General features: G+C 42.3%; 1 protein-coding gene across 6 annotated transcripts in view; it reads left to right on the forward strand.

Annotated features, from left to right (window-relative positions):
• Positions 1-27,715, forward strand: part of USP6NL (USP6 N-terminal like) — a 249,289-nt gene that overhangs the window by 137,113 nt on the left and 84,461 nt on the right. For all 6 annotated transcript variants that reach the window (XM_069765232.1, XM_069765235.1, XM_069765234.1 and 3 more), the window contains 4 exons: positions 1,670-1,750; positions 2,248-2,355; positions 4,281-4,390; positions 16,519-16,567. In XM_069765232.1, the coding sequence (XP_069621333.1) occupies positions 1,712-1,750; positions 2,248-2,355; positions 4,281-4,390; positions 16,519-16,567 (306 nt within the window). In that variant the 5' untranslated portion in view covers positions 1,670-1,711. The remainder of the gene's footprint in view (positions 1-1,669; positions 1,751-2,247; positions 2,356-4,280; positions 4,391-16,518; positions 16,568-27,715) is intronic.

Below are 27,715 nucleotides of genomic sequence, written 5' to 3' on the forward strand. Positions count from 1 at the left end.
GTTACCCACCGCTGTGTCCTGGCTGATCTTTATAGTCATAAATGCAATAAAATGACTTTTAATCCAGCATTCAATAGTTTGAAATGAATCTGACTGGCAATACTCATGGGGAGTTTTCCCCTTTACTTTAAAAGTCCTTTTCATTGGGCCCAGAAAAATAAAGCTTCCACACTCCTCTCCTGGATTGGCGCTGCTCCTCCCCACTGTTCCACCGCTCTCGCAGCATTTCCTTCTGAAGGGGGGGTGTCACATAACCACTGCAGCCTTTCTATTCCATCTGATTGGCAGAATTGTCTGTGGCAGTAACATTACGCCCCAATATCTGGCCCAGTGAGAGACACCATAGCGAGAGGGGAGAAGTGGCACCGCTCCAAAAAGGGTACTATGGGTGGGGAATTTATTTATTTTTTGTGTATATTTTCCAACTCTGTGTCCTTTTGAGATTAACAGTTAAAATTCGCTTGAGTTAAAGGAGATTTCCTCTACTTTAAGTATCACTGGATGGCCACAGAAATGTAGGTCTACTATTGCCACTTCTTAACCCCTTAATGACCAGGCCTAACTTTTAAAACCTGACATGTCACTTCATGTGGCAATAACTCTGGAATGTTTCAACATATCCCAGTAATTTGTGAGATTTTTCAGGACACATTATACTTTATTAATGGTAAATTTAAGTTGATATGTTTTGTGTTCGATTATAGAAATGTCAGAAATTTTCCAAAAATGTTGAAACAAAAAATATTAGCAATTTTCAACTTAAATAATGCCTTAGTCTGCCATTTTGTGTCAGTGAATTGCTGTGGCAAACATCAGGACTGCATAATCATGATCACAGGGTGCCGCTCTGTTAACTATCTAGATGCCGTAATTACTACTGATGGCAGCATCTGAGGGGGTTATACGGCCGTGGTCAGTGCCAACACGGATTGTGGCTGATGCAGTACCTAGTGTACAGCTGATGGGGAATGCTATTCTTTTATGTTTCTAGTCCATAAAAAGACTTTTTCATGGTCACTAAAGGGTTAAATCTGAATATTAACTAAGTTATCTATATTAAACAGGTAGTCTGGGTTGAAATGAAAATTCTGCAGTTATTGACAAATTTTTGACTGTGTGTGATAAGCGTTCCCTGTATTTGCCAATGCGGGTGTGCGGTTATGTGACTGTACGTATGCAATTTGCATTCCTGCGGTCACCTGTCTACTAGTTGCCTGTGCTTCTGTTCTCTTTTGAGGGAAGCTGAGTGAGACTAGTCGGCATGTGACTGCAAGTATGAAGATCATGCACACTGTCACCTGACAGCCCATCCACACTGGGAATACAAAGAGATTGTGACTGTGATTATTTATCACAAAACTGTTGTTAAGGCATCATTGGGACTACAGATATGTGAGAAGTGGCTACTTGTGCTCTTCACAATGAAATCACTCTTTACACGGACTATACGTACAGCAAAAGTAATTACGCAATTTGTTATTCCAATAAGAACCAACCACAAAGTTACTGAAGACCTACAGCATGGACAAAGAATGTCCGTATACAGTCAAGATGCTCGTCTCGATTTCCCTTTAAATATTATAAGCAAGTGTAAGAAGTTATTATTGAACATGACATGACTTGGAGGGTGCGGCATTGAGTTGATTGTGTCAATTCTTTGTTTTTCTAGCAAAAATTTCTTGAAATTGAGCGAACTTCCAAATGGCTGAAAATGTTGAAGAGCTGGGACAAATACAAGAACTCAGAAAAGGTAATGCCTGGGACTTTTTATACAGGTCCCATTTTCCAGCTGTCCCATTTCATGATTTATTTTTGCACGGTGTAAAGGTCGCAGTAGACTAAAGCCGACAGATCAGCCAGCAGGCTGTTTGCAGTGGCCTCCCGACTCTCCTCCGACAGTTACCGTAATTTTTTTGGGGGAAATAAGAATCCGGGACAATGCATTGTTCTATGTGAGATGACCCGCTGCTAGAGTAGCCGCAGCAAAACCTTTATGTATGGAGGCCTCAGGCGAGATGGGGGTCTGCTATCTAATGTATATTCATTGGGGAAGATGCTTATTGCAATTTTCAGGAGTAGGCCTGTTTACAGTGGAATCGGGAAAATATGCATAGATGCAATAAGTTTTCCACCTTCAAAAAGATGTTCACATCAAAACATGTAAATGAAGCCGTATTTGCTGGAACACCAACACTCCATGAATATCGATATATACGATATATATATATATTTTCTTTTTATTTAAAGCTGCACAGAAGAATTTACAAAGGAATTCCCCTTCAGCTGCGTGGTCAAGTATGGTCTCTAATACTTGACGTCCCGAAACTAAAGGACGAGAAAAAAGATCTTTACACAGTAAGGTTTTGTTGTATTTTACAGTTTTCTCTGTAGACCTTTATTCATACGTGCCACCCTCGACATTGCAGAAACTGAAGTTTCTGGTGAAAATCTGCCACATTAAGACTGGCTTCACATTTGCGGTTGTGTCCGCAGTGTTTCTGACGCATACATCCACATGCGTTTTGATTTCCTATCTTTAACATTGTAGACGCAGGTGCATGTGTTTGCATGCATTCTCCCGCATTTGCTTCCGCATGCGTTTTTTCGTGGGGCGCGGCTAACGCACCATGTTGGCATTTTTGAGGCGGCTAATTTCCGTCAAATGTGACTGTTTATGGGAACACATGCATGTCTCTGTGTACGCATGCATTCGATACGCTTGCGTACTTTGGACTGCGCATGTCCAGGAACTGATTTAGACATGCCCATTATGATATGCCCTCCTGGAAATATAAAACGCATGCACATAAACGCAAAAACATGTAAAAAAGCATGCAAACGCTGCATTTTTTTTTTGCCGTCATGCGTAAGCTGATGCGGATAAAAAAACGCTGCGTTATCATGCGTTTGCAGTAGTGGATGATACTCTGCGCACATAGACGCAAATGTGAAACTAGCCTAACAGTCATTGCTTGGTACTTTAAAATAAACCGCATTTAGGAGCAATAGAACCCAGAATTCGAGCATTACTTCATAAAGCTTGAATTTTTGAAAAATATATATTTTTTAATATTGATTCTTTGTTTTTATTTTGAGGATCTGACTCTTTTTCGTCACACTTGCCTACATGATGATAATATTGAATGTAGCTATCCTTAAAGTCACTCTTGGACCCCTTAAAGGCCCATTGCTCATAGCACCCAAATGGAGTTTCTGGTTTATCTTCTCATCTGAAGTCATAGTGTGCAAAAGCCCTTTAAAGGGTCGATATTGACTTTTAGGATTACTATACCCAATAAGTGACACTAGTGTTTGTTTTCTTCCTCTCTGACAAGGTTATTTACAGCTTTGCATGACCTATAAGTCTCATTACACAGACTTGGTTCTCCACATGGAGAAACCTTGCCCCTTAAGGTACCGTCACATTAAGCGACGCTGCAGCGATATAGACAACGATGCCGATCGCTGCAGCGTCGCTGTTTAGTTGTTGTGTGGTCGCTGGAGAGCTGTCACACAGACAACTCTCCAGCGACCAACGATGCCGAAGTCCCCGGGTAACCAGGGTAAACATCGAGTTACGAAGCGCAGGGCCGCGCTTAGTAACCCAATGTTTACCCTGGTTACCATTGTAAATGTAAAAAAAAAAAAACACTACATACTTACATTCCGGTGTCTGTCGCGTCCCCCGGCGTCAGCTTCCCTGCACTGTGTAAGCGCCGGCCGTAAAGCACAGCGGTGACGTCAGCGCTGTGCTCTGCTTTACGGCCGGCTGGGACGTGACAGACACCGGAATGTAAGTATGTAGTGGGTTTTTTTTTTTTTACATTTACAATGGTAACCAGGGTAAATATCGGGTTACGAAGCGCGGCCCTGCGCTTAGTAACCCGATGTTTACCCTGGTTACAAGTGAAGACATCGCTGGATCGGTGTCACACACGCCGATTCAGCGATGTCAGCGGGTGATCCAGCGACAAAATAAGGTGCTGGCCTTCTAGCTCCGACCAGCGAGGTCACAGCAGGATCCTGATCGCTGCTGCGTGTCAAACACGATATCGCTATCCAGGACGCTGCAACGTCATGGATCGCTATTGTTATCGTTCTAAAGTTGCTCAGTGTGAAGGTACCTTTAGGCCTACTTACAACTACTAATCCGTCACCAATCAGATCTCATTAATTCTGAATTGAAGGAATTCTATGAGTAGAATATTACTAGTAGTTACAAGGATTTGCTGAGTATTATAATTTGCTGCATTTTACTTTTTTTTTTTTTTCTTTCTTAGATTCTTAAACAAAAAGCAAGAAACCTTTCACCTGATATCAGACAGATTGATCTGGATGTGAATCGGACATTTCGAGACCACATAATGTTTAGAGATCGATATGGTGTTAAGTATGTACGACCTTGTATCCAGTAAGAATAGCACTTCCTTTTTAAAGGGGTTGTCTGATGCCTACATCCTGTTTCAGATGGGGGATAGAAGCTGTTGGGAAATGAATGCAGGGCCATCCTTCTGTGACCTCCTGTTCCAGAATGCCCTCAAAGGAAACCTCATGGGAAATGAGGGGGAAAAAAAACTACCGTATATAGTGAGAATGGCTGGAAATGTTATATTAAAGCAAATTACAAGATGGATATTTATAAAGGGCATTATGGGTATCGGACTACGCCTTATAACTGAATTGGACAATACGTTGAAAAGCGAGGCAGTTGTTGCCATTACTGCCAGTTATGTGTGATTTTTGGAATTGTGTTGATCCTTTTGTAAGGTTCTACCTAGACCTTTTTTGGTGTGTGATGGAGGTACTCCCAGCTCATACAATACACATACCAAGAGGGCTCTGTGAAGCTGAATGTATAAATGGTGTGAGACTGCACATGTAGGACATGCACTGACTGGAAAGATGAAGAGTCCCTCAAAGACTGGACATTACACTGTCCTCATACACGTTAGCAGTGTGTGCAATGAGACATGTAGCTAAACCCCCTGTCTTCTTTTAAGAAAAGAGGCTGTAAAATTGTAACCTTCTTTTATTGATTGCAGATGTGACAGGAAAGGGTGAAACTATAGGATGCAATAACAGGAGCATTTCAGAATATATAACTGCACAGAGCATGAAACACAAATAGTCTGCAATACACAGTAACATGAGGTAATACACGGGTAACACGAGGTAATACACGGGTAACACGAGGTAATACACGGGTAACACGAGGTAATACACGGGTAACACGAGGTAATACACGGGTAACACGAGGTAATACACGGGTAACACGAGGTAATACACGGGTAACACGAGGTAATACACGGGTAACACGAGGTAATACACGGGTAACACGAGGTAATACACGGGTAACACGAGGTAATACACGGGTAACACGAGGTAATACACGGGTAACACGAGGTAATACACGGGTAACACGAGGTAATACACGGGTAACACGAGGTAATACACGGGTAACACGAGGTAATACACGGGTAACACGAGGTAATACACGGGTAACACGAGGTAATACACGGGTAACACGAGGTAATACACGGGTAACACGAGGTAATACACGGGTAACACGAGGTAATACACGGGTAACACGAGGTAATACACGGGTAACACGAGGTAATACACGGGTAACACGAGGTAATACACGGGTAACACGAGGTAATACACGGGTAACACGAGGTAATACACGGGTAACACGAGGTAATACACGGGTAACACGAGGTAATACAAACTGATGATTACCTCCTTAGTACAACAAACGTATTGATAAGCACAGAATTATAACACATAAATAGCCTGCTCTAAGCATTGTTGGTAAGCACTATCTAAGGAGCATGAAGAACACGAATGCTGTAGTTTCTCCTAAGATGCATGGAGGAATAATGGCTGCTGTTCCCTTCAGTGTCATAATAAGACCATGATGCAACAGGAACAATCCCACAATACCCTACTTCCCAGATATTATTGCAAATTAAACTAGAATCTATGCATTAAACGGCCAGCAGCTGGTGCTGTTACCTTGAAATATAGGAAGGATTAATACACACACACAAAATACAATGTCTGTAATAACGTAGACATTAACCCCTTAAGCCCCGAGGGTGGTTTGCACGTTAATGACCGGGCCAATTTTTACAATTCTGACCACTGTCCCTTTATGAGGTTATAACTCTGGAACGCTTCAACGGATCTTGGCGATTCTGACATTGTTTTCTCGTGACATATTGTACTTCATTTTAGTAGTAACATTTATTCGATATAACTTGCGTTTATTTGTGAAAAAAACGGAAATTTGGCGAAAATTTTGAAAATTTCGCAATTTTCCAACTTTAAATTTTTATGCCCTTAAATCACAGAGATATGTCACGCAAAATACTTAATAAGTAACATTTCCCACATGTCTCCTTTACATCAGCACAATTTTGGAACCAAAATTTTTTTTTGTTAGGGAGTTATAAGGGTTCAAAGTTGACCAGCAATTTCTCATTTTTACAACACCATTTTTTTTTAGGGACCACATCTCATTTGATGTCATTTTGAGGGGTCTATATGATAGAAAATACCCAAGTGTGACACCATTCTAAAAACTGCACCCCTCAAGGTGCTCAAAACCACATTCAAGAAGTTTATTAACCCTTCAGGGGTTTCACAGGAATTTTTGGAATGTTTAAATAAAAATGAATATTTAACTTTTTTTCACACAAAATTTATTTCAGCTCCAATTTGTTTTATTTTACCAAGGGTAACAGGATAAAATGGATGCCAAACATTGTTGTACAATCTGTACTGAGTACGCTGATACCCCATATGTGGGGGTAAACCACTGTTTGGGCGCATGGCAGAGCTCGGAAGGGAAGGAGCGCCATTTGACTTTTAAATGCAAAATTGACAGGAATTGAGATGGGACACCATGTTGCGTTTGGAGAGCCACTGATGTGCCTAAACATTGAAACCCCCCACAAGTGACACCATTTTGGAAAGTAGACACCCTAAGGAACTTATCTAGATGTGTGGTGACCACTTTGACCCACCAATTGCTTCACAGAAGTTTATAATGCAGAGCCGTAAAAATAAAAAATCATATTTTTTCACAAAAATGATCTTTTCGCCCCCAATTTTTTATTTTCCCAAGAGTAAGAGAAGAAATTGAACCTCAAAAATTGTTGGCCAATTTGTCCTGAGTACGCTGATACCCCGTATATGGGTGTAAACCATTGTTTGGGCGTATGGCAGAGCTCGGAAGGGAAGGAGCGCCATTTTACTTTTCAATGCAAAATTGACTGGAATTGAGATGGGATGCCATGTTGCGTTTGGAGAGCCCCTGATGTGCCTAAACATTGAAATCCCCACAAGTGACACCATTTTGGAAAGTAGACCCCTTAAGGAACTTATCTAGAGGTGTGGTGAGCACTTTGACCCAACAAGTGCTTCACAGAAGTTTATAATGCAGAGCCGTAAAAATAAAAAATCATATTTTTTCACAAAAATAATCTTTTCGCCACCAATTTTTTATTTTCCCAAGGGTAAGAGAAGAAATTAGACCACAAAAGTTGTTGTGCAATTTGTCCTGAGTGCGACGATACCCCATATGTGGGGGTAAACCACTGTTTGGGCGCATGGCAGAGCTCGGAAGGAAAGGAGCGCCATTTGACTTTTCAATGCAAAATTGACTGGAATTGAGATGGGACGCCATGTTGCGTTTGGAGAGCCCCTGATGTGCCTAAACATTGGAACCCCTCACAAGTGACACCATTTTGAAAAGTAGACCCCTTAAGGAACTTATCTAGATGTGTGGTGAGCACTTTGACCCAACAAGTGCTTCACAGAAGTTTATAATGCAGAGCCGTAAAAATAAAAAATCTTATTTTTTCACAAAAATGATCTTTTCGCCCCCAATTTTTTATTTTCCCAAGGGTAAGAGAAGAAATTAGACCACAAAAATTGTTGTGCAATTTGTCCTGAGTGCGACGATACCCCATATGTGGGGGTAAACCACTTTTTGGGTGCATAGCAGAGCTCGGAAGGGAAGGAGCGCCATTTGACTTTTCAATGCAAAATTGACTGGAATTAAGATGGGACGCCATGTTGGTTTGGAGAGCCCCTGATGTGCCTAAACATTAAAAACCCCCACAAGTGACACCATTTTGGAAACTAGACCCTCTAAGGAACTTATCTAGATGTGTTTTGAGAGCTTTGAACCCCCAAGTGTTTCACTACAGTTTATAACGCAGAGCTGTTAAAATAAATTTATTTTTTTTTCGCAAAAATTTTTTAGCCCCCAGTTTTGTATTTTCACAAGGGTAACATAATAAATTGGACCCCAAAAGTTGTTGTCCAATTTGTCCTGAGTACGCTGATACCCCATATGTGGGGGGGAACCACTGTTTGGGCGCATGGCAGAGCTCGGAAGGGAAGGAGCGCCATTTGGAATGCAGACTTAGATGGATTGGTCTGCAGGAGTCACGTTGCATTTGCAGAGCCCCTGATGTACCCAAACAGTACAAACCCCCCACAAGTGACCCCATATTAGAAACTAGACCTCCCATGGAACTTATCTAGATGTGTTGTGAGAACTTTGAACCCCTAAGTGTTTCACTACAGTTTATAACGCAGACCCGTGAAAATAAAAATTCTTTTTTTTTTCACAAAAATGATTTTTTAGCCCCCAGCTTTGTATTTTTACAAGGGTAACAGAATAAATTGGACCCCAAAAGTTGTTGTTCAATTTGTCCTGAGTACGCTGATACCCCATATGTGGGGGGGAACCACTGTTTGGGCTCATGGCAGAGCTCGGAAGGGAAGGAGCGCCATTTGGAATGCAGACTTAGATGGATTGGTCTGCAGGCGTCACGTTGCATTTGCAGAGCCCCTGATGTACCCAAACAGTAGAAACCACCCACAAGTGACCCCATATTGGAAACTAGACCTCCCATGGAACTTATCTAGATGTGTTGTGAAAACTTTGAACCCCCAAGTGTTTCACTACAGTTTACAACGCAGAGCCGTGAAAATAAAAATCCTTTTTTTTCCCACAAAAATGATTTTTAGCCCCCCAAATTTTTATTTTCCCAAGGATAACAAGAGAACTTGGACCCAAAAAGTTGTTGTCCAATTTGTCTCGAGTACGCTGATACCCCATATGTTGGGGTAAACCCCTGTTTGGGCGCACGGGAGAGCTCGGAAGTGAAGGAGCACTGTTTTACTTTTTCAATGCAGAATTGGCTGGAATTGAGATCGGACGCCATGTCGCGTTTGGAGAGCCCCTGATGTGTCTAAACAGTGGAAACCCCCCAATTATAAATGAAACCCTAATCCAAACGCACCACTAACCCTAATCCCAACTGTAACCCTAACCACACACCTAACCCAGACACACCCCTAATTCTAATCCCAACCCTAATCCCAACCGTAAATGTAATCCAAACCCTAACCCTAGCCCCAACCCTAGCCCTAACCCTAACCCTAACCGGAAAATGGAAATAAATACATTTTTTTTAATTTTATTATTTTTCCCTAAGGCTAGGTTCACATTGCGTTAGGGAAATCCGTTTAGCACTAGCGGATTGCGCTAACACAATGTCTTTTTAGGTGTCGTGTTTAGTGGTCGCGTTAACGTCCCCGCTCTGGAAGATCGGGGATCGGACCTCGGGCGCGCCGCGGACGCTGCAAGCAGCGTCTGAGGCGCGCCACAAAAGAATGGCACCTTGCTAGCGCGAGCCGAAAATGGCACGCTCTAGCGATGCGCTACACCTGAAAATCACATTGCTGTCAATGGTTGTGCTAACGGACCCGTTGCACGGCGTTAATTGTGACATTTTCGCCGTGCAACGCTGTCCGTTAGCGTTAACCCATTAACGCAATGTGAACCTAGCCTAACTAAGGGGGTGATGAAGGGGGGTTTGATTTACTTTTATAGCGAGTTTTTTAGCGGATTTTTATGATTGGCAGCCGTCACACACTAAAAGACGCTTTTTATAGCAAAAAAGTTTTTGCGTCTCCACATTTTGAGAGCTATAATTTTTCCATATTTTGGTCCACAGAGTCATGTGAGGTCTTGTTTTTTGCGGGACGAGTTGACGTTTTTATCGGTTACATTTTCGGACACGTGACAGTTTTTGATCGCTTTTTATTCCGATTTTTTTGTGAGGCAGAATGACCAAAAACCAGCTATTCATGAATTTCTTTTGGGGGAGGCGTTTATACCGTTCCGCGTTTGGTAAAATTGATGAAGCAGTTTTATTCTTCGGGTCAGTACGATTACAGCGACACCTCATTTATATCATTTTTTTTATGTTTTGGCGCTTTTATACGATAAAAGCTATTTTATAGAAAAAATAATTATTTTGGCATCGCTTTATTCAGAGGACTATAACTTTTTTATTTTTTTGGTTATGATGCTATATGGCGGCTCGTTTTTTGCGGGACAAGATGACGTTTTCAGAGGTAACATGGTTATTTATATCCGTCTTTTTGATCGCGTGTTATTCCACTCTTTGTTCAGCGTTATGATAATAAAGCGTTGTTTTTTGGCTCGTTTTTTTTTTTTTTTTCTTACGGTGTTCACTGAAGGGGTTAACTAGTGGGCCAGTTTTATAGGTCGGGTCGTTACGGACGCGGCGATACTAAATATGTGTACTTTTATTGTTTTTTTGTTTTTTTTTATGTAAAGAAATGTATTTATGGGAATAATATTTTTTTTTTTCTGCTTTATTTAGGAATTTTTTTTTTATTTTTTTTTTTACAAGTGTGGAAATTTTTTTTTTTACTTTTTCACTTTGTCCCAGGGGGGGACATCACAGATCACCGATCTGACAGTGTGCACAGCACTCTGTTAGATCGGTGATCTAACATACAGCCGGGCAGGATTAGAGCTGCAGCTGCAGCCTGATCCTGACCCGGAAGTGCTCCCTGCAGGACCCGGATGCAGCCCGGCGGCCATTTTGGATCCGGGGACTGCAGGGAGAAGACGCTCGGTACACGGTGAGCACATCACCGTGTACCGATCGTCTCAGGGAAGCCCGCAGGGAGCCCCCTCCCTGCGCGATGCTTCCCTGCACCGCCGGCACACCGCGATCATCTTTGATCGCGGTGTGCCGGGGGTTAATGTGCCGGGAGCGGTCCGTGACCGCTCCTGGCACATAGTGCCGGATGTCAGCTGCGATAGGCAGCTGACACCCGGCCGCGATCGGCCGCGCTCCCCCCGTGAGCGCGGCCGATCGCATATGACGTACTATCCCGTCCATGGGAATTAAGTCCCAGGTCACCTGGACGGGATAGTACGTCATATGGGATTAAGGGGTTAAAAAAATGACTAAACTTTCTAGACAGCAATTATATGGCTGGACAGAACAGGAAATGCATTGAACAATTAACGGTATGCAGCCATGGCAGGTCCGTTATGTGCAGTTTTTATTTTATTCACATTTTACAGATTATCATCACTGTCCCCTTTCAGGACTTAGTTATGCCTTTCGAGAATGAGAGGAATCCAGAGTTCTGGGAGGAAACCCACAAAAAACACGGGGAGAACATACAAACTCCGTGCAGATGTTGTCCTTGGTGGGATTTGAACCCAGGACTCCAGCTCTACATGACCATCTTGATCCTGCATCACTTCAGAGAATTATACTAAAAGAACTTCAGTATAAATAAAGTTCACCAAAATATCCCTCAAAAAATATCAGTTTTAGTGCAAGTTTGTGAGAGAAGTAGAATATAAATTATGCAGTTATAATAATGTTCTTTAGACACTACGTATTACAATAGGGCAGCATTAATAAAAAAAAAAAATCTGCTTATATCATCGTTTTAACATCCTATACAAGATAAAGTGTAATAGTACATGCATAGTCACCCAAACTATCGATAAGTAACAAACGACAGATATTACAAATATTGCTTCTAATAGTCCCAAGTAGTAGACGTGAAGTAGACGGCACTCACCACATCATGGGAAAAACTTCATTATACTTCATAGTAAGCAATAGGAGTCAGGCAGGGAGAGTACAGGCAAACAGCAGCAGGCTGCGGCCATATTGCTTCTAAGGCTAGGTTCACATTGCTTTAAAGCAGCCCGTTCAACACGTGCGTTAAACAGGCTGCGTTAAAGCAAGTGCCGACGTGTCATATCGCTAGCGCAGATAGAGCTAGCAGATGCTCTATCTGCGCTAGCAGTGACGGACCCGGAAACGCTGCAGCCCGCGTCTCAGGGTCTGTCACTCAATGACGGCACATCGCTAGCGCACGCCCATTATGGGTGTGCGCTAGCGATGCGCCCGAAATAGTGCTTAATGACAACATTAACGGACTGTTACACAGCGTTATTCCGCGGTGTAACGCAGTCCGTCTAACGGACGCCTATAACGCAATGTGAAATAAAAAGATTATACACGTCACTCTGTAACTAGGGAGGTGCTCGGAAAGGGATACCACTCTCTTATCATATATAAATCAAAGAAATCCGGCATGGAAAATATCTGCAATTAAGATTTATTTCAGTGCAATCCCAAATTCATGACGTTTCGGTCTGTTACTTAAGGTACCGTTACACTTAACGACTTACCAACGATCACGACCAGCGATACGACCTGGCTGTGATCGTTGGTAAGTCGTTGTGTGGTCGCTGGGGAGCTGTCACACACAGTTCTCTCCAGCGACCAACGATCAGGGGAATGACTTCGGCATCGTTGAAATTGTCTTCAACGATGCCGAAGTCCCCGGGTAACCAGGGTAAACATCAGGTTACTAAGTGCAGGGCCGCGCTTAGTAACCCAATATTTACCCTGGTTACCATTGTAAAAGTTAAAAAAAAACAAAAAAAAAACAGTACATACTCACATTCCGTTGTCTGTCACGTCCCCCGGGGTCCGCTTCCCGCACTGACTGTGTCAGCGCCGGCCGGCCGTAAAGCAGAGCACAGCCGGCTGTAAAGCTGAGGAATTAACCCTCTCACCTCTGCATTTTATTTAATTTTGCAGTATGGCAAATCTGGTCCATACAGTGCTTACAAGTAGTATTCAACCCCCTGCAGATTTAGCAGGTTTACACATTTGGAATTAACTTGGCATTGTGACATTTGGACTGTAGATCAGCCTGGAAGTGTGAAATGCACTGCAGCAAAAAAGAATGTTATTTCTTTGTTTATTTTTTTTTTTAAATTGTGAAAAGTCTTTTCAGAGGGTCATTTATTATTCAACCCCTCAACCCACCAGAATTCTGTTTGGTTCCCCTAAAGTATTAAGAAGTAGTTCAGGCACAAAGAACAATGAGCTTCACATGTTTGGATTAATTATCTCTTTTTCCAGCCTTTTATAATAATAATCTTTATTTTTATATAGCGCTAACATATTCCGCAGCGCTTTACTTTTTTTTTTTTTTTTTTGCACACATTATCATCACTGTCCCCGATGGGGCTCACAATCTAAATTCCCTATCAGTATGTCTTTGGAATGTGGGAGTGCCCGGAGGAAACCCACGCAAACACGGAGAGAACATACAAACTCTTTGCAGACTCCAGCGCTGCAAGGCTGCTGTGCTAACCACTGCGCCACCGTGCCGCCCTCATGACTATTTAAGACCCTCCCCAAACTTGTGAACAGCACTCATACATGGTCAACATGGGAAAGACAAAGGAGCATTCCAAGGCCATCAGAGACAAGATCGTGGAGGGTCACAAGGCTGGCAAGGGGTACAAAACCCTTTCCAAGGAGTTGGGCCTACCTGTCTCCACTGTTGGGAGCATCATCCGGAAGTGGAAGGCTTATGGAACTACTGTTAGCCTTCCACGGCCTGGACAGCCTTTGAAAGTTTCCTCCCGTGCCGAGGCCAGGCTTGTCCGAAGAGTCAAGGCTAACCCAAGGACAACAAGGAAGGAGCTCCGGGAAGATCTCATGGCAGTGGGGACATTGGTTTCAGTCAATACCATAAGTAACGTACTCCACCGCAATGGTCTCCATTCCAGACGAGCCCGTAAGGTACCTTTACTTTCAAAGCTTCATGTCAAGGTTCGTCTACAGTTTGTTCATGATCACTTGGAGAACTCTGAGACTGACTGGTTCAAGGTTCTCTGGTCTGATGAGACCAAGATCGAGATCTTTGGTGCCAACCACACACGTGACGTTTGGAGACTGGATGGCACTGCATACGACCCCAAGAATACCATCCCTACAGTCAAGCATGGTGGTGGCAGCATCATGCTGTGGGGCTGTTTCTCAGCCAAGGGGCCTGGCCATCTGGTCCGCATTCATGGGAAGATGGATAGCACGACCTAACTGGAGATTTTGGCCAAGAACCTCCGCTCCTCCATCAAGGATCTTAAGATGGGTCGTCATTTCATCTTCCAACAAGACAACGACCCAAAGCACACAGCCAAGAAAACCAAGGCCTGATTCAAGAGGCAAAAAATCAAGGTGTTGCAATGGCCTAGTCAGTCTCCTGACCTTAACCCAATTGAAAACTTGTGGAAGGAGCTCAAGATTAAAGTCCACATGAGACACCCAAAGAACCTAAATAACTTGGAGAAGATCTGCATGGAGGAGAGGGCCAAGATAACTCCAGAGACCTGTGCCGGCCTGATCAGGTCTTATAAAAGACGATTATTAGCTGTAATTGCAAACACAGGTTATAACACAAAATATTAAACCTAGGGGTTGAATAATAATTGACCCACACTTTTATGTTTAAAATTTATAAAAATTTAACTGAGCAACAAAACTTTTTGGTTTGTAAGATTTATGCATCTGTTAATAAATCCTGCTCTTGTTTGAAGTTTGAAGGCTCTAACTTATTTGCATCTTATTAAACCTGCTAAATCTGCAGGGGGTTGAATACTACTTGTAGGCACTGTATATGAGCTACTATTATCATTGTTTCAATCTCATTTGTACAAGTCATACTGTTTTGAAAGGGCATTACTATGGTGCGTAATCAAATATTATATGGAGGGGCCTGAGGCCTTAGTTATGTCCTTAATACTAAAGTGAATATACTTGGAACACTGAGGGTACTATCCTACTGATACCTTGGCTTGTCCTCTGTAATGTGTGCATATTATAATAAAAGGAGGCAAGCATTTTTTTGGTAATTGTATACAACACTATTATCAATCCTTCTAAGCACTATAATTCATCTTCAGCTCACGCTATACGCCAGAGTCAATTGAATATAAGCTTACTTGTGCTATCATTGCACCAATAGCCAACATTTAGCAGCACTGTTAGTGTACACTATCACATTTTTTCTTTTCTTTTTTTTTGTGGTGATATATTTGGTGGTGGCTTGGTAGGGACACCTGCTAGGGTCTTCAGGGTCAGTCTACGTTGAGCGGGGGCGCCATATCGTATCCCAGGGTGCCAACCTCCGCTGTCAGGAAGGGAATCCTTTAGGGATAGGCACGTCTATCTTCCCTAGCCCTTTCTGATATACATTTTGTCCGGTATCGTACATCGGAGACCATAGATCCTGCAGGTTTTTCTACCTATTGGTCTTTATGGTATTTTTGTTTTTTGGTTTTAATCATTACATTAAAACATATATCTTTTAGGTCTTTGTTCGTTCTTTTTGGTTTTTGCTCTATCCATCTTCCCATCAGCTTTAACCATCTTCCCTGTCCCTGCTGAAGAAAAGCAGACCCAAACCATGATGCTGCTACCACCATGTTTGACAGTGGGGATGGTGTGTAAAGAGTGATGAGCTTTGTTGCCTTTATGCCAAACATATCGTTTGCCATTGTTGCCAAAAAGTTCGATTTTGGTTTCATCTAACCAGAACACTTTCTTCCACGTGTTTGGTTTGTTTCCCTGGTGGCTTGTTGTAAACTTTAAATTACACTTTTTATGGATATCAATTTTTCTTTTTTTAAATTTGCAAAAATTTCTTCATTTCTGTTTTTTTTCAGTCAAGATGGGGTGCAGAGTGTACAGTAATGAGAAAAAAATGAACTTTTTTTAATTTACCAAATGGCGTCAATGAAACAGAGTGAAAAATTTAAAGGGGTCTGAATACTTTCAGTACCTGGAGTAAATGACATCCGATCCAGGTTATTTCACTTCCAGTTTGAAGATATCTTGAAAATTAACTGAACAATTAAAGACTTCTTCAGACATATGTATGAAACATGACTGAAACTGGGCTTTATATTTTCCAAGCCAAAATCTGAGATTGGAACTTTTTTTTTTTTTTTAAACCATTAGGACAAGTGCTCTTTAAGTGAAGCCACTTGGTTGACTTGAATGTTGTTGTAGCGTGTAAGGCTTGTGATCTTCATAGAGCCACTTATCATATTGAAGTTTTCTATAGCAGAAGTACGAGCCCTGGATGTCTTCCAGGCTAAACTCTATTGAATAGAGCTGTCAGTACTTTTCATATTGATTTCACATGCTTTGTTCCTTTCAGCCTCTCGTTAGTTTATTAGAGCACTGCAAATGGCTTTTCACGTATAAATGCAAAATTGGATGAAATGTATGAAATGTTTTAAAGCAGTCTTAATGATGTATTTCTGAAAGTTTTTGTTTTATCCTACAGGCAACAGGCTTTATTTCATGTGTTGGCAGCATATTCATTGTATAATACGGTAAGTGGTTATTTAAAGTATAATTATGATCACTAATTTTCTCTAAAATGGCAGTTTTTGAAAATGTCAGCCAAGAAGACCACTTATGTTGTGGTTCTGATAACCCGCAAAACCGGATAGAAATATATTGAAAAAAAAATATATATATATATACCGTATATACTCGAGTATAAGCCGAGATTTTGAGCCCCAAAAAATGGGCTGAAAGTGCCCCTCTCGGCTTATACTCGAGTCATGTGAGGGGGAGCAACTCCTGTCAAATACTCACCTGCTCCTGGCGCGGTCCCCGCATGTCCCACGGTCTTCGGGCGTGGCAGCTTCTTCCCCTGTTCAGCGGTCACTGGTACCGATCATTAAAGTTATGAATATGGACTCCACTCCCTTAGGGGTGGAGCCGCATATTCATTACTGTAATGAGCGGTGCCATGTGACCGCTCACTACAGGAAGAAGTTGCCGCTCCCGGAGACGTGGGACATGCGGGGACCGCGCCGGGAGCAGGTGAATATGTCATATTCACCTTTCCGCGTTCCACCGCCGCCTCGTCTTCCGTGTCCTCTGCAGTGACTGTTCAGGTCAGAGGGCGCGATGACGTATTAGTGTGCGCGCCGCCCTCTGCCTGAACAGTCATTGTGGAGAGACGGGACGCTGAGGGGCAGCGAAGAGGTCTTTTTTTTTTTTTTTAGTGCAGCAGCAGCATTATATGTGGCACAATGCTATATGGAGCGTCTATGGGGCCATAAAGAACTGCATGGAGCATTATATGGGGCCATAACTGCATGGTGCATTATATGGGGCATCTATGGGGCCATAACTGCATGGAGCATTATATGGGGTATCTATGGGGCCATAAAGAACTGTATGGAGCATTATATGGGGCCATAATGAACTGCATGGAGCATTATATGGAGCACTACATGGGGCCATAAAGAACTGCATGGAACATCTATGGGGGCATAAAGAACTGCATGGAGCATTATATGGAGCACTACATGGGGCCATAAAGAACTGCATGGAACATCTGTGGGGGCATAAAGAACTGCATGGAGCATTATATGGAGCATCTATGGGGACATAAAGAACTACATGGAGCATTATGTGGAGCATCTATGGGACCATAAAGAACTTCATGGAGCATTATATGGGGCATTTATGGGGCCATAATGAACTGTATGGAGCATTATATGGGGCCTATTTTGTATGAAGCATCTTATGGGGCCATAATGAACAGTATGGAGCATTATATGGGGCTCCCTGATTCAATATGGATATTCAAAAGCACTTAACCTACTGATGTCTCAATTAATTTTACTTTTATTGGTATCTATTTCTATTTTTGACATTTACCGGTAGCTGCTGCATTTTCCACCCTAGGCTTATACTCTAGTCAATAAGTTTTCCCATTTTTTTTGTTGCAAAATTAGGGGGGGTCGGCTTATACTCGGGTCGGCTTATACTCGAGTATATACGGTATTTCAACAAAGCAGGCAGCGCTCCATTTTCCTTTTAGATAATATGCAGAATTTATTTAAACCCACATGTCTGGGCCCAGACATTTGGGTTTAAATACAGTAAATCCTGCATATTATCTAAAAGGAGTGCTGCCTGCTTTGTTGAATTGTATGGACTAAGGATAACCAGTGGACAGGCTGGTGGAGGGCTTTTCACCCGAAGACAAGGATTTGTGCTGTTCCATTTTATATATATATATATATATATATATATATATATATATATATATATATATATATATATATATATATATACATACACACACACACACACACACACACACACACACACACACACACACACACACACACACACACACACACACACACACACACCCACCCACCGTTTAAGCCGAGATTTTCAGCCCATTTTTTTGGCTGAAAGTCCCCCTCTCGGCTTATACTCGAGTCATACCCAGGGGTCGGCAGGGGAGGGGGAGCGGGGGCTATCTAATTATACTCACCTACTCCTGGCGCGGTCCCTGCTTCTTCCAGCGCTTCATATTCTTCCTGTATTGAGCGGTCACATGGTACCACTCATTACAGTAATGAATATGTGGCTCCACCTCCCATAGGGGTGGAGCCGCATATTCATTACTGTAATGAGCGGTAACGGTGACCGCTCAGTACAGGAAGAATGCAGCGCCAGGAGAAGCAGGGACTGCACCGTGCCAGGAGCAGGTAAGTATACGGGGAGGGGGAGCGCAGCGCTGCGCGATATTTACCTCTCCTCGTTCCGGTGCGGCTCCGTCATCAGTGTCCTCTGGCTGTGACGCTCAGGTCAGAGGGCGCGATGACGTCAGTGTGCGCCCTCTGCTGAACGTCAGTGCTAGACGGAGCCGCACCCGAACGAGGAGCAGGTGAAAGTGCCGGGGTCCTGAGCGACGGAGAGGTGAGTATGTGATTTTTTTTTTTTTTTTTTTTTAATATCGCAGCCACAGCATATGGGGCAAGTGACTGTATGGAGCATCTTGTGGGGCCATAACAATTGTGCAGCACTATAATGGGGCAAGTTACTGTATGGAGCATCTTATGGGGCCATAACGATTGTGTAGCACTATAATGGGGCAAGTGACTGTATGGAGCATCTTATGGGGCCATAACGATTGTGCAGCATTATATTGGGCAAATGTGTCTATGGAGCATCTTATGGGGCCCGTATTACCCTTTATGCAGGATTATATGGGGCATATTTTAATATGGAGCATCTTATGGGGCCCATCAAACTTAATGGAGCATTATATGGGGCTCCTGATTCAATATGGATATTCAAAAACACTTAACCTACTGATGTCTCAACTAATTTTACTTTTATTGGTATCTATTTTTACTTTTGACATTTACTGGTAGCTGCTGCATTTTCCACCCTAGGCTTATACTCTAGTCATTAAGTTTTCCCAGGCAAAATTAGGGGTCTCGGCTTATACTCGGGTCGGCTTATACTCGAGTATATCTACTATATAAAGCTGAATGTGTGTATGTGTGTGTGTATGTCCGGGATTGGCATCTGCACCGTCGCAGCTACAGCCACAAAATTTTGCACAGTCACACGTCTGGACCCCGAGAGCGTCATAGGCTATATTGTGAGGCGAAATTTTAACCCCGCGCGTTCCAATTCACCAAACAATTTTGCCCCTATCTACATAATGGGGAAAAAGTGAAATGAAAAGTGTTGGAGGCGTCGCAGCTACAGCCACAAAATTTTGCACAGTCACACGTCTGGACCCTGAGAGCGTCATAGGCTATGTTGTGAGGTGAAATTTTAACTCCGCGCTTTCCAATTCACCAAACTATTTTTCCCCTATCTACATAATGGGGAAAAGTGAAAGGAAAAGTGTTGGAGGCAAATTGACAGCTGCCAGATGTGAACAAGGGGGACTTAAAGAGTGAGAGCGATGGCGCCAAAGAGTATATACCGTACAGTTGCTAAGGTGGGACCCCGACATGGGATACTCACCACACACGGGGATATGAACACACACACACAAAATGCGCCACACACTACCACGTGCTTGAACACATATACCACCCTCAGCACACATTTCACCACACATACACCAACCTCGCCACATAAAAGTCGAAACACAAAAGTCGCCGCTCAAAACTCACCACGCGCAAAACTCGCCACATGCAAAAAATAGGCTCACGCAAAACTCGCCACAAGTGCAAAACTCACCTCATGGAAAACTCGCCACACGCAAAACTTTCACATGCGGAAAAATTGCCACATGCACAAAATTTGCAACACATGCAAAAGTTGCCTCACACAAAACTTGCACATACTCAAAAGGCACCAGACATAAAACTCACCACGCGCAAAACTCGCCATGCGCAAAACTTGCTGCACACAACTTGCTACACTAACCTGTCACATGCAACTCGACACACAAAAAGTTGCTACACTAACCTGTCACATGCAACTCGACACACAAAAAGTTGCTACACGCATGTTGCCACACAAAACTCAACACACACAACTTGACAAACGAAACTCGCCCTAAAACACACACAAGTCTGGTATTAGCCTTCAAAAATAAAAATCTGATTAATAAGCAGACAAACTACAAGAGTAACAAATGTACCATATAGGAAATACGGCAGCTGTCAGTCACATGACCTGTCTATTATGTGTATGTGTGAGCTAATATATACTGCCAGGGGGAGGGCTTCCTGTTGGCTGGGGATTTATCAGGCTGCCAATTTAGCTTACAAATATTGAGGTAAAAATACTGAGCAAATAACGTGTTAACGAGGTCTAATACAGGAGATCACACAGGTATATACTATATACAGGGCAGATGACACACAGATATATACTATATACAGGAGAGATGACTCACAGGTATATACTATATAAAGGAGGAGATGACATACAGGTACATACTATATACAGGAGGAGATGACATACAGGTATATACTATATACAGGAGGAGATGACACAGGTATATACTATATACAGGAGTAATTACCTACAGGTATATACTATATACAGGAGGAGATGACATACAGGTATATACTATATACAGGAGGAGATGACACACAGATATATACTATATACAGGGGAGATGACACACAGGTATATACTATATACAGGAGGAGATGACATACAAGTATATACTACTAATAGAAGGAGATGACATACAGGTATATACTATATATAGGAGGAGATGACATACAGGTATATACTATATATAGGAGGAGATGACACACAGATATATACTATATACAGGGGAGATGACACACAGGTATATACTATATACAGGAGGAGATGACATACAAGTATATACTATATATAGAAGGAGATGACACACAGATATATACTATATACAGGAGGAGATGACATACAGGTATATACTATATATAGGAGGAGATGACATACAGGTATATACTATATACAGGGGAGATGACATACAGCAGGTATATACTATATACAGGGGAGATGACATACAGGTATATACTATATACAGGAGATGACATACAGGTGTATACTATATATAAGGGAGATGACAAACATGTATATACTGAGGTGAAAATGAGAGGTGTGAGGTGAAAATGAAAAGGTGTGAGTGCAAAATGAGAGGAGTGAGGGAAAATAGTGTAGTGATCGGAAAATGACAGATGTGAGGTCGAAATGACAAGTGTTAGGCGGGAATGAGAGGAGTGAGGGAGAAAATGAGAGATGTGAGGGAGAAAATGAGAGATGTGAGGGGGAAAATTAAAGATGTGATTGGGAAAATGAGAGGCGTGATGGGAAAATAAGAGAAGTGACGTGCTATAACTAACCACAGATATTTACTATGCCCAGGCAACGCCGGGCTCTTCAGCTAGTATGGTATATATTTTTTTTTCTTCAAATTAGAAACAGATATGAATATATTAATATTTTTTACTTTTTCTCTTCACCATTGTGTTCCAATTTTAGTTGACCCTTTTATTTATTTATTTGCTACATCTTCCAAAAGCAGTTTTTTTTTTTCATCGTTTTAAAAGTTAACAGAGCCATATAGTCTTGTTTTTGTGGGACATTTTTTTCTGAGACCTATAAAATGTATTCTGTAGATTCACTTTAGATGGCATTTTTTACATGGTAAGATGACATTTGTATGGATACCATTTTGAGGTAGATGTCTTTAGATTTTGATACATCAAATTTGTAGGCAGAGTTACTTAAAGGGTCATTCCTATCTCCAATATTATATCCCTATATGTAGCGGGTGTAATAATATTATAAAATGTCGCCAATTAGAAATGTAGTATAGTTCTTCTGCTCCACTATGTAATTTATTCCATGTCCACGCCATTGCAGTAGCTGAGATATCCATTGTTACGACCCTTAACAACTATTTGTCACTATGAGAGGTTATAACCATGGATACGGTTCACATTGCGTTAGGGCAATCCGTTAAGCACATAGCACTAGCGGATTGCGCTAACGCAATGTTTCTAGAGGGTCGACGTTCACCCTCCCCGCTAGCGCAGATCCCCAATCTGCGCTAGCGAGGAATGGGCCTTGGACGCTGCAAGCAGTGTCCGAGGTCCGTCACAAAAGAACGGCACATCGCTAGCGCGTGCCGGAAATGGCATGCGCTAGCAATGCGCTTCAGCTAAAAATAACATTGCTGCTGTCAATGGGTGAGCTAACGGACCCCTTGCACGGCGTTAATTGCGACATTTTCGCCGTGCAACGCAGTCCGTTAGCGTTAACCCATTAACGCAATGTGAACCTAGCCAAGCAACATAGCTTATCGGAAGGACTATACTACATTTCTAATTGGAAGTGGTTGCAAATATTATTATTACACCCGCTACCTATTGGGATAGTATCTTGGGGATGGGAGCATCGCTTTAATGCTTTACTTTTTTACATTTCTTAATTTGTAACTAAGAAATAGAGGGATTTCAACATTTTTAGTTTTCAATAATGAACAGTTATTTTGTTTAACTTTTGACTTTTTCATTCCAATGCTTGTTCTACATTCTGCAATATGACTATTGCAGTATGTACAGAAAATCTGTTTGTTTCCTGAGACGCTAAACTTATGGCTGGACGCCACACAGGGTTGACAACCTACTATTCAAATTTTTCTGGACAACTGGATCAAAATTCACGGACCAGACAAAATTTTGCCACACCCCAATAAAGACCATGCCCCCATAACTGCATCCTGAATACAAACAGATATATAGGCCAGGAAAAGTGGTACTGTATAGTGTATAAATACAGGATAATACAGATACTGAGTTACACCCACTTTACATTGCAGGAGAAGTGGTACTGTGTGTGTATATGTATGCATAGATACTGAGAATTACACTCAGTATACAGGACAGGAGAAGGGGTACTGGACAGTGTATATATGCAGAATAATACAGCTATTGAGATTTACACCCAGGATACAGGACGGGATAAGTGGTACTGTGCAGTGTATAGATGCAGAATAATGCAAATATTGAGAATTACTCCTAGTATACAGGTTAGGAGAGGTGATATTTTGCAGTGTATATTTTCAGTATAATGCAGATACTGAGTATCCCATTCCATATCTGCAGCTATACAGTTTCTCAGACATTCCTCACCACCTAATAAAGACAAAATGAGCATATACCCTGCTGTACCTAATTAAGTAAAAAGCAAAAGTGCTTTTAAATAGCATAGGGTTCTCAATAACACTGTTTTAATCAAAAATGGCATAAAAGCCATCCCACCATGTCAAGGTGACCCTATTCGGGACGTTCCTACACTGTCCATGTGTCAGCAGTCACCTGTGTGAATAAGGGCAGCAAAAGACAGGGTCCTGAACAGGCACAGTATATAGGTCCCTATATAAGCATGGTCGGAGCTTTGGACTAACAGTCACTGGTCATCACAGTAGGAAAGAGGAAGGCACCTCTGTGGAGTTCTCTGCGCGTCAGCAGCTTTTTTGAATATGCCACTCTGTGGGATCTAACAGGCATGCAATACTTGAGTATTAGATAATTTTCTTTTTTTCATAAGATCATGAAAGTAGTCATTACTGAGAAACATTAAAGTTTCCGGAACATTCTCCACCTCCTTCGGTGATGTGGTAGTTGAGAGGCAGTGAAGGCCCAGCACCTCCCCTTGAGGCTTGCAAAGCTTCAAAATGAAATTAAACTTTATTAAAAAAAAATGCAGGCCCCGAATCACAGTGCAACAGCCCTTGTGGTGTGTATGCCATATAGTGTGAAGTTCACCCTATATTGTATATACACCACAGTCGGTTATAGGCACACACTGTTCTATACTTGCCCAGCGCTGGCCGCGACACTTCATGGGCAGAAGACGGGGTTGCCTTGGAGATCCAGCTGTCTCAATGGTGATTTGATCTTCTCTTGGATGTCATCCTTTCTGGTACAATCCTGTTGGTGCGGTGCATGGCATCCTCTTAATGTATGCATATGTGCAGTACAAATGTCAGGATCATTTTTAAATGAGCAGGGGCAGTCCTTTTTTCTTCCGGACGGCAGAGAAATGCACCAGACCTTTACGGACTGCTCGTACATGTATAGACGGTTGGCAACCCAGACGCCAAAGGAGAATTGGCATGACTGGCACTGGGGCATTCAGCAGGAGAGGGGGTTGATGAGTTGCCAGAAAGAATACCCAGGCAGGATCATGCAGTAGTCAACAGCAATTGGCGTTGGTGTCAATCGCTGCTGTTAGACGCGTCTACATGCTGTGTAACCTGGCCAGAATCTGAGCCTGTGGGGCAGTCAGCTCCTGATCCCGCTCCATAGACCTGCACCCACGCCGTGATGTATGTCATGTGGTGAGAAGGGGTAAAACAACTGCTGATCTGCTTTATTGCCTATTGACACGCAGCTTTTTACACATATTTTCTGATATATTGAGCTAGTTAGGCCTTGTTCTCAGCAGTGATGTTTTGGGACTATACAGCCAGACAGTGCTCTCTCAGGAGACGATATGCATATATAACGCCAAACTCCAAAATCCCATATGTTAGTGAGACCTTGTAGCCACCTCCTCGTCAGACACTCGTGTAATGAGCCAGAACCAAAGTCACTTGTTGTTCTCTATTCTGCCCGGTGAGATAACTCCTGACTTGGCGCCAGTTCCAATTAGTACACTGAATGAAGATGGATTGTGCTCTTTACCAGTACGTTGTCATGGCGTGGTGTGAGGAAGATGCCAGGTCGGCAATCTGATTACAATGGTGATTGATGGCCCACACACCGTCTACCCAAGTGGAGGTCCGGCACCTACTGACATGCTGCACATGGGAGTTGTTGTTGCCTTCTAAATGTAGAATTTGCATTAGATGTACAGCATGTGTAGTTTTACCCAAACCTCACTGCATGATCTGATCTTGAACGCCTTGACCGGATCTTGAGATTTGTTTTAGCTTTCTGTTCTGTTTTTTTTCCCTCACCTAAATGGGAAGAAAATAAAACATTTGTTCAGTGGAGAACCGTATGTTTTGTCACTGACTCTCTTGTGTTTTTTGTAGAAATAATGTGCGATTTCTACAGGCCTAATTGTACAGAGTGATGAATTCCCCAGTTCATCTGCATTAAATTATAGCTAAAGCACAGAAGGTGCTTGCTGGGAAATCTGCTCACATATTGAGGACTCTGAACAGGTGGCAGGGGTACAAGGTTCTGATAGTTTTTCTAATAGCCCAACATGAAGCCTCTATATATAGATTGCACTACCTGTGCTTGGAAGGTCTTGCAGGTCCCTTCTTCTGTGTTAATATCGGTGGTCTCGCCATCTCTTTTACAGAAACATCTGTGTGTAATTATCATGTTGGTCACAATGCGCAGAGAATTCGCACTGCTTGGGGAGCGCTACACATGCTACATCTCTGTACAACCAGATGGTATTTAAGTGTATGCAAGAAATCTCTTGGCAAAAGTTCTGCATGGTGTCAAAACCAGACTTGTTAACCCTCCGAACCTGGCAATGTGTTGAAAGCTTGACTAGCCACAGCGCCTGTGTTGAATTGAAAAAAAAAATGTCTTAAGTACATAGACTTCACAGCCTGCGCCTTTGAAGAAAAGACTGGCTATTATTAAAATCATTATGTTTCAAACTACAGTTTTCTTAAAGAGTTTTCACTCTTTAGCATGCTGTTAAATTACTATCATTAAAAGGTCTGTACTTTGTACTATATGTTCTAAGATGAGAGAGATGCAGGAGTTTTCTGTTTTCAGTGCATATAGAGATCTACACACAGCAGTGTGTGTATGTGTGTGTGTGTGTGTGCGCGCATATACTGTATATACCGTATGTGTTTGTGCATGTGTTTATGTACACTACCGTTCAAAAGTTTAGGGTCACCCAGACAATTTTGTGCTTTCCATGAAAACTCATACTTTTATTAATCAAATGAGTTTCCAAATGAATTGAAAATCTAGTCCAGACATTGACAAGATTGGAAAAAAAGATTTTTATTTGAAATAATAATTTTCTCCTTCAAACTTTGCTGCAAAGGGATCATTCTTTGACGAAAGCAATTACAGCATTGCAGACCTTTGGCATTCTAGCAGTTAATTTTCTGAGGTAATCTGGAGAAATTTCACCCCATGCTTCCAGAAGCCCCTCCCACAAGTTGGTTTGGCTTGATGGGCACTTTTTGTGCACCATACGGTCAAGCTGCTCCCATAACAGCTCAATGGGGTTGAGATCTGGTGACTGCGCTGGCCACTCCATTACAGATAGAATACCAGCTGCCTGCTTCTTCCCTAAATAGTTCTTGCATAAGTTGGAGGCGTGCTTTGGGTCATTGTCCCGTTGTAGGATGAAATTGGCTCCATTCAAGCGCTGTCCACCGGGTATGGCATGGCGTTGCAAAATGGAGTGATAATCTAGCCTTCCTTATTCAATATCCCTTTTACCTTGTACAAATCTTCCACTTTACCAGCACCAAAGCAACCCCCGACCATCACATTACCTCCACCATGCTTGACAGATGGCATCAGGCACTCTTCCAGCATCTTTTCAGTTGTTCTGCATCTCACAAATGTTTTTCTTTGTGATCCAAACACCTCAAACTTGGATTCGTCTGTCCATAACACTTTTTTCCAATCTTCCTCTGTCCAATGTCTGTGTTCTTTTGCCCATATTAATCTTTTCCTTTTATTAGCCAGTCTCAGATATGGCTTTTTCTTTGCCACTCTGCCCTGAAGGCCAGCATCCCGGAGTCGCCTCTTCACTGTAGACGTTGACACTGGTGTTTTGCGTGTATTATTTAATGAAGTTGCCAGTTGCAGACCGGTGAGGGGTCGATTTCTCAAACTACAGACTCTAATGTACTTGTCTTGTTTCTCAGTTGTGCAGTGGGGCCTCCCACTTCTTTCTACTCTGGTTAGAGCCTGCTTGTGCTTTCATCTGAAGAGAGTAGTACACACCTTTGAAGGAAATCTTCAGTTTCTTGGCAATTTCTCTCATGGAATAGCCTTCATTTCTAAGAACAAGAATAGACTGTTGAGTTTCACATGAAAGTTCTCTTTTTCTGGCCATTTTGAGAGTTTAACCCCTTCAAGACCCAGCCTATTTTGACCTTAAAGACCTTGCCGTTTTTTGCAATTCTGACCAGTGTCCCTTTATGAGGTAATAACTCAGGAACGCTTCAACGGATCCTAGCGGTTCTGAGATTG

This window comes from Ranitomeya imitator, chromosome 4, assembly GCF_032444005.1.
Source record: "Ranitomeya imitator isolate aRanImi1 chromosome 4, aRanImi1.pri, whole genome shotgun sequence".
Taxonomy (NCBI): domain Eukaryota; kingdom Metazoa; phylum Chordata; class Amphibia; order Anura; family Dendrobatidae; genus Ranitomeya; species Ranitomeya imitator.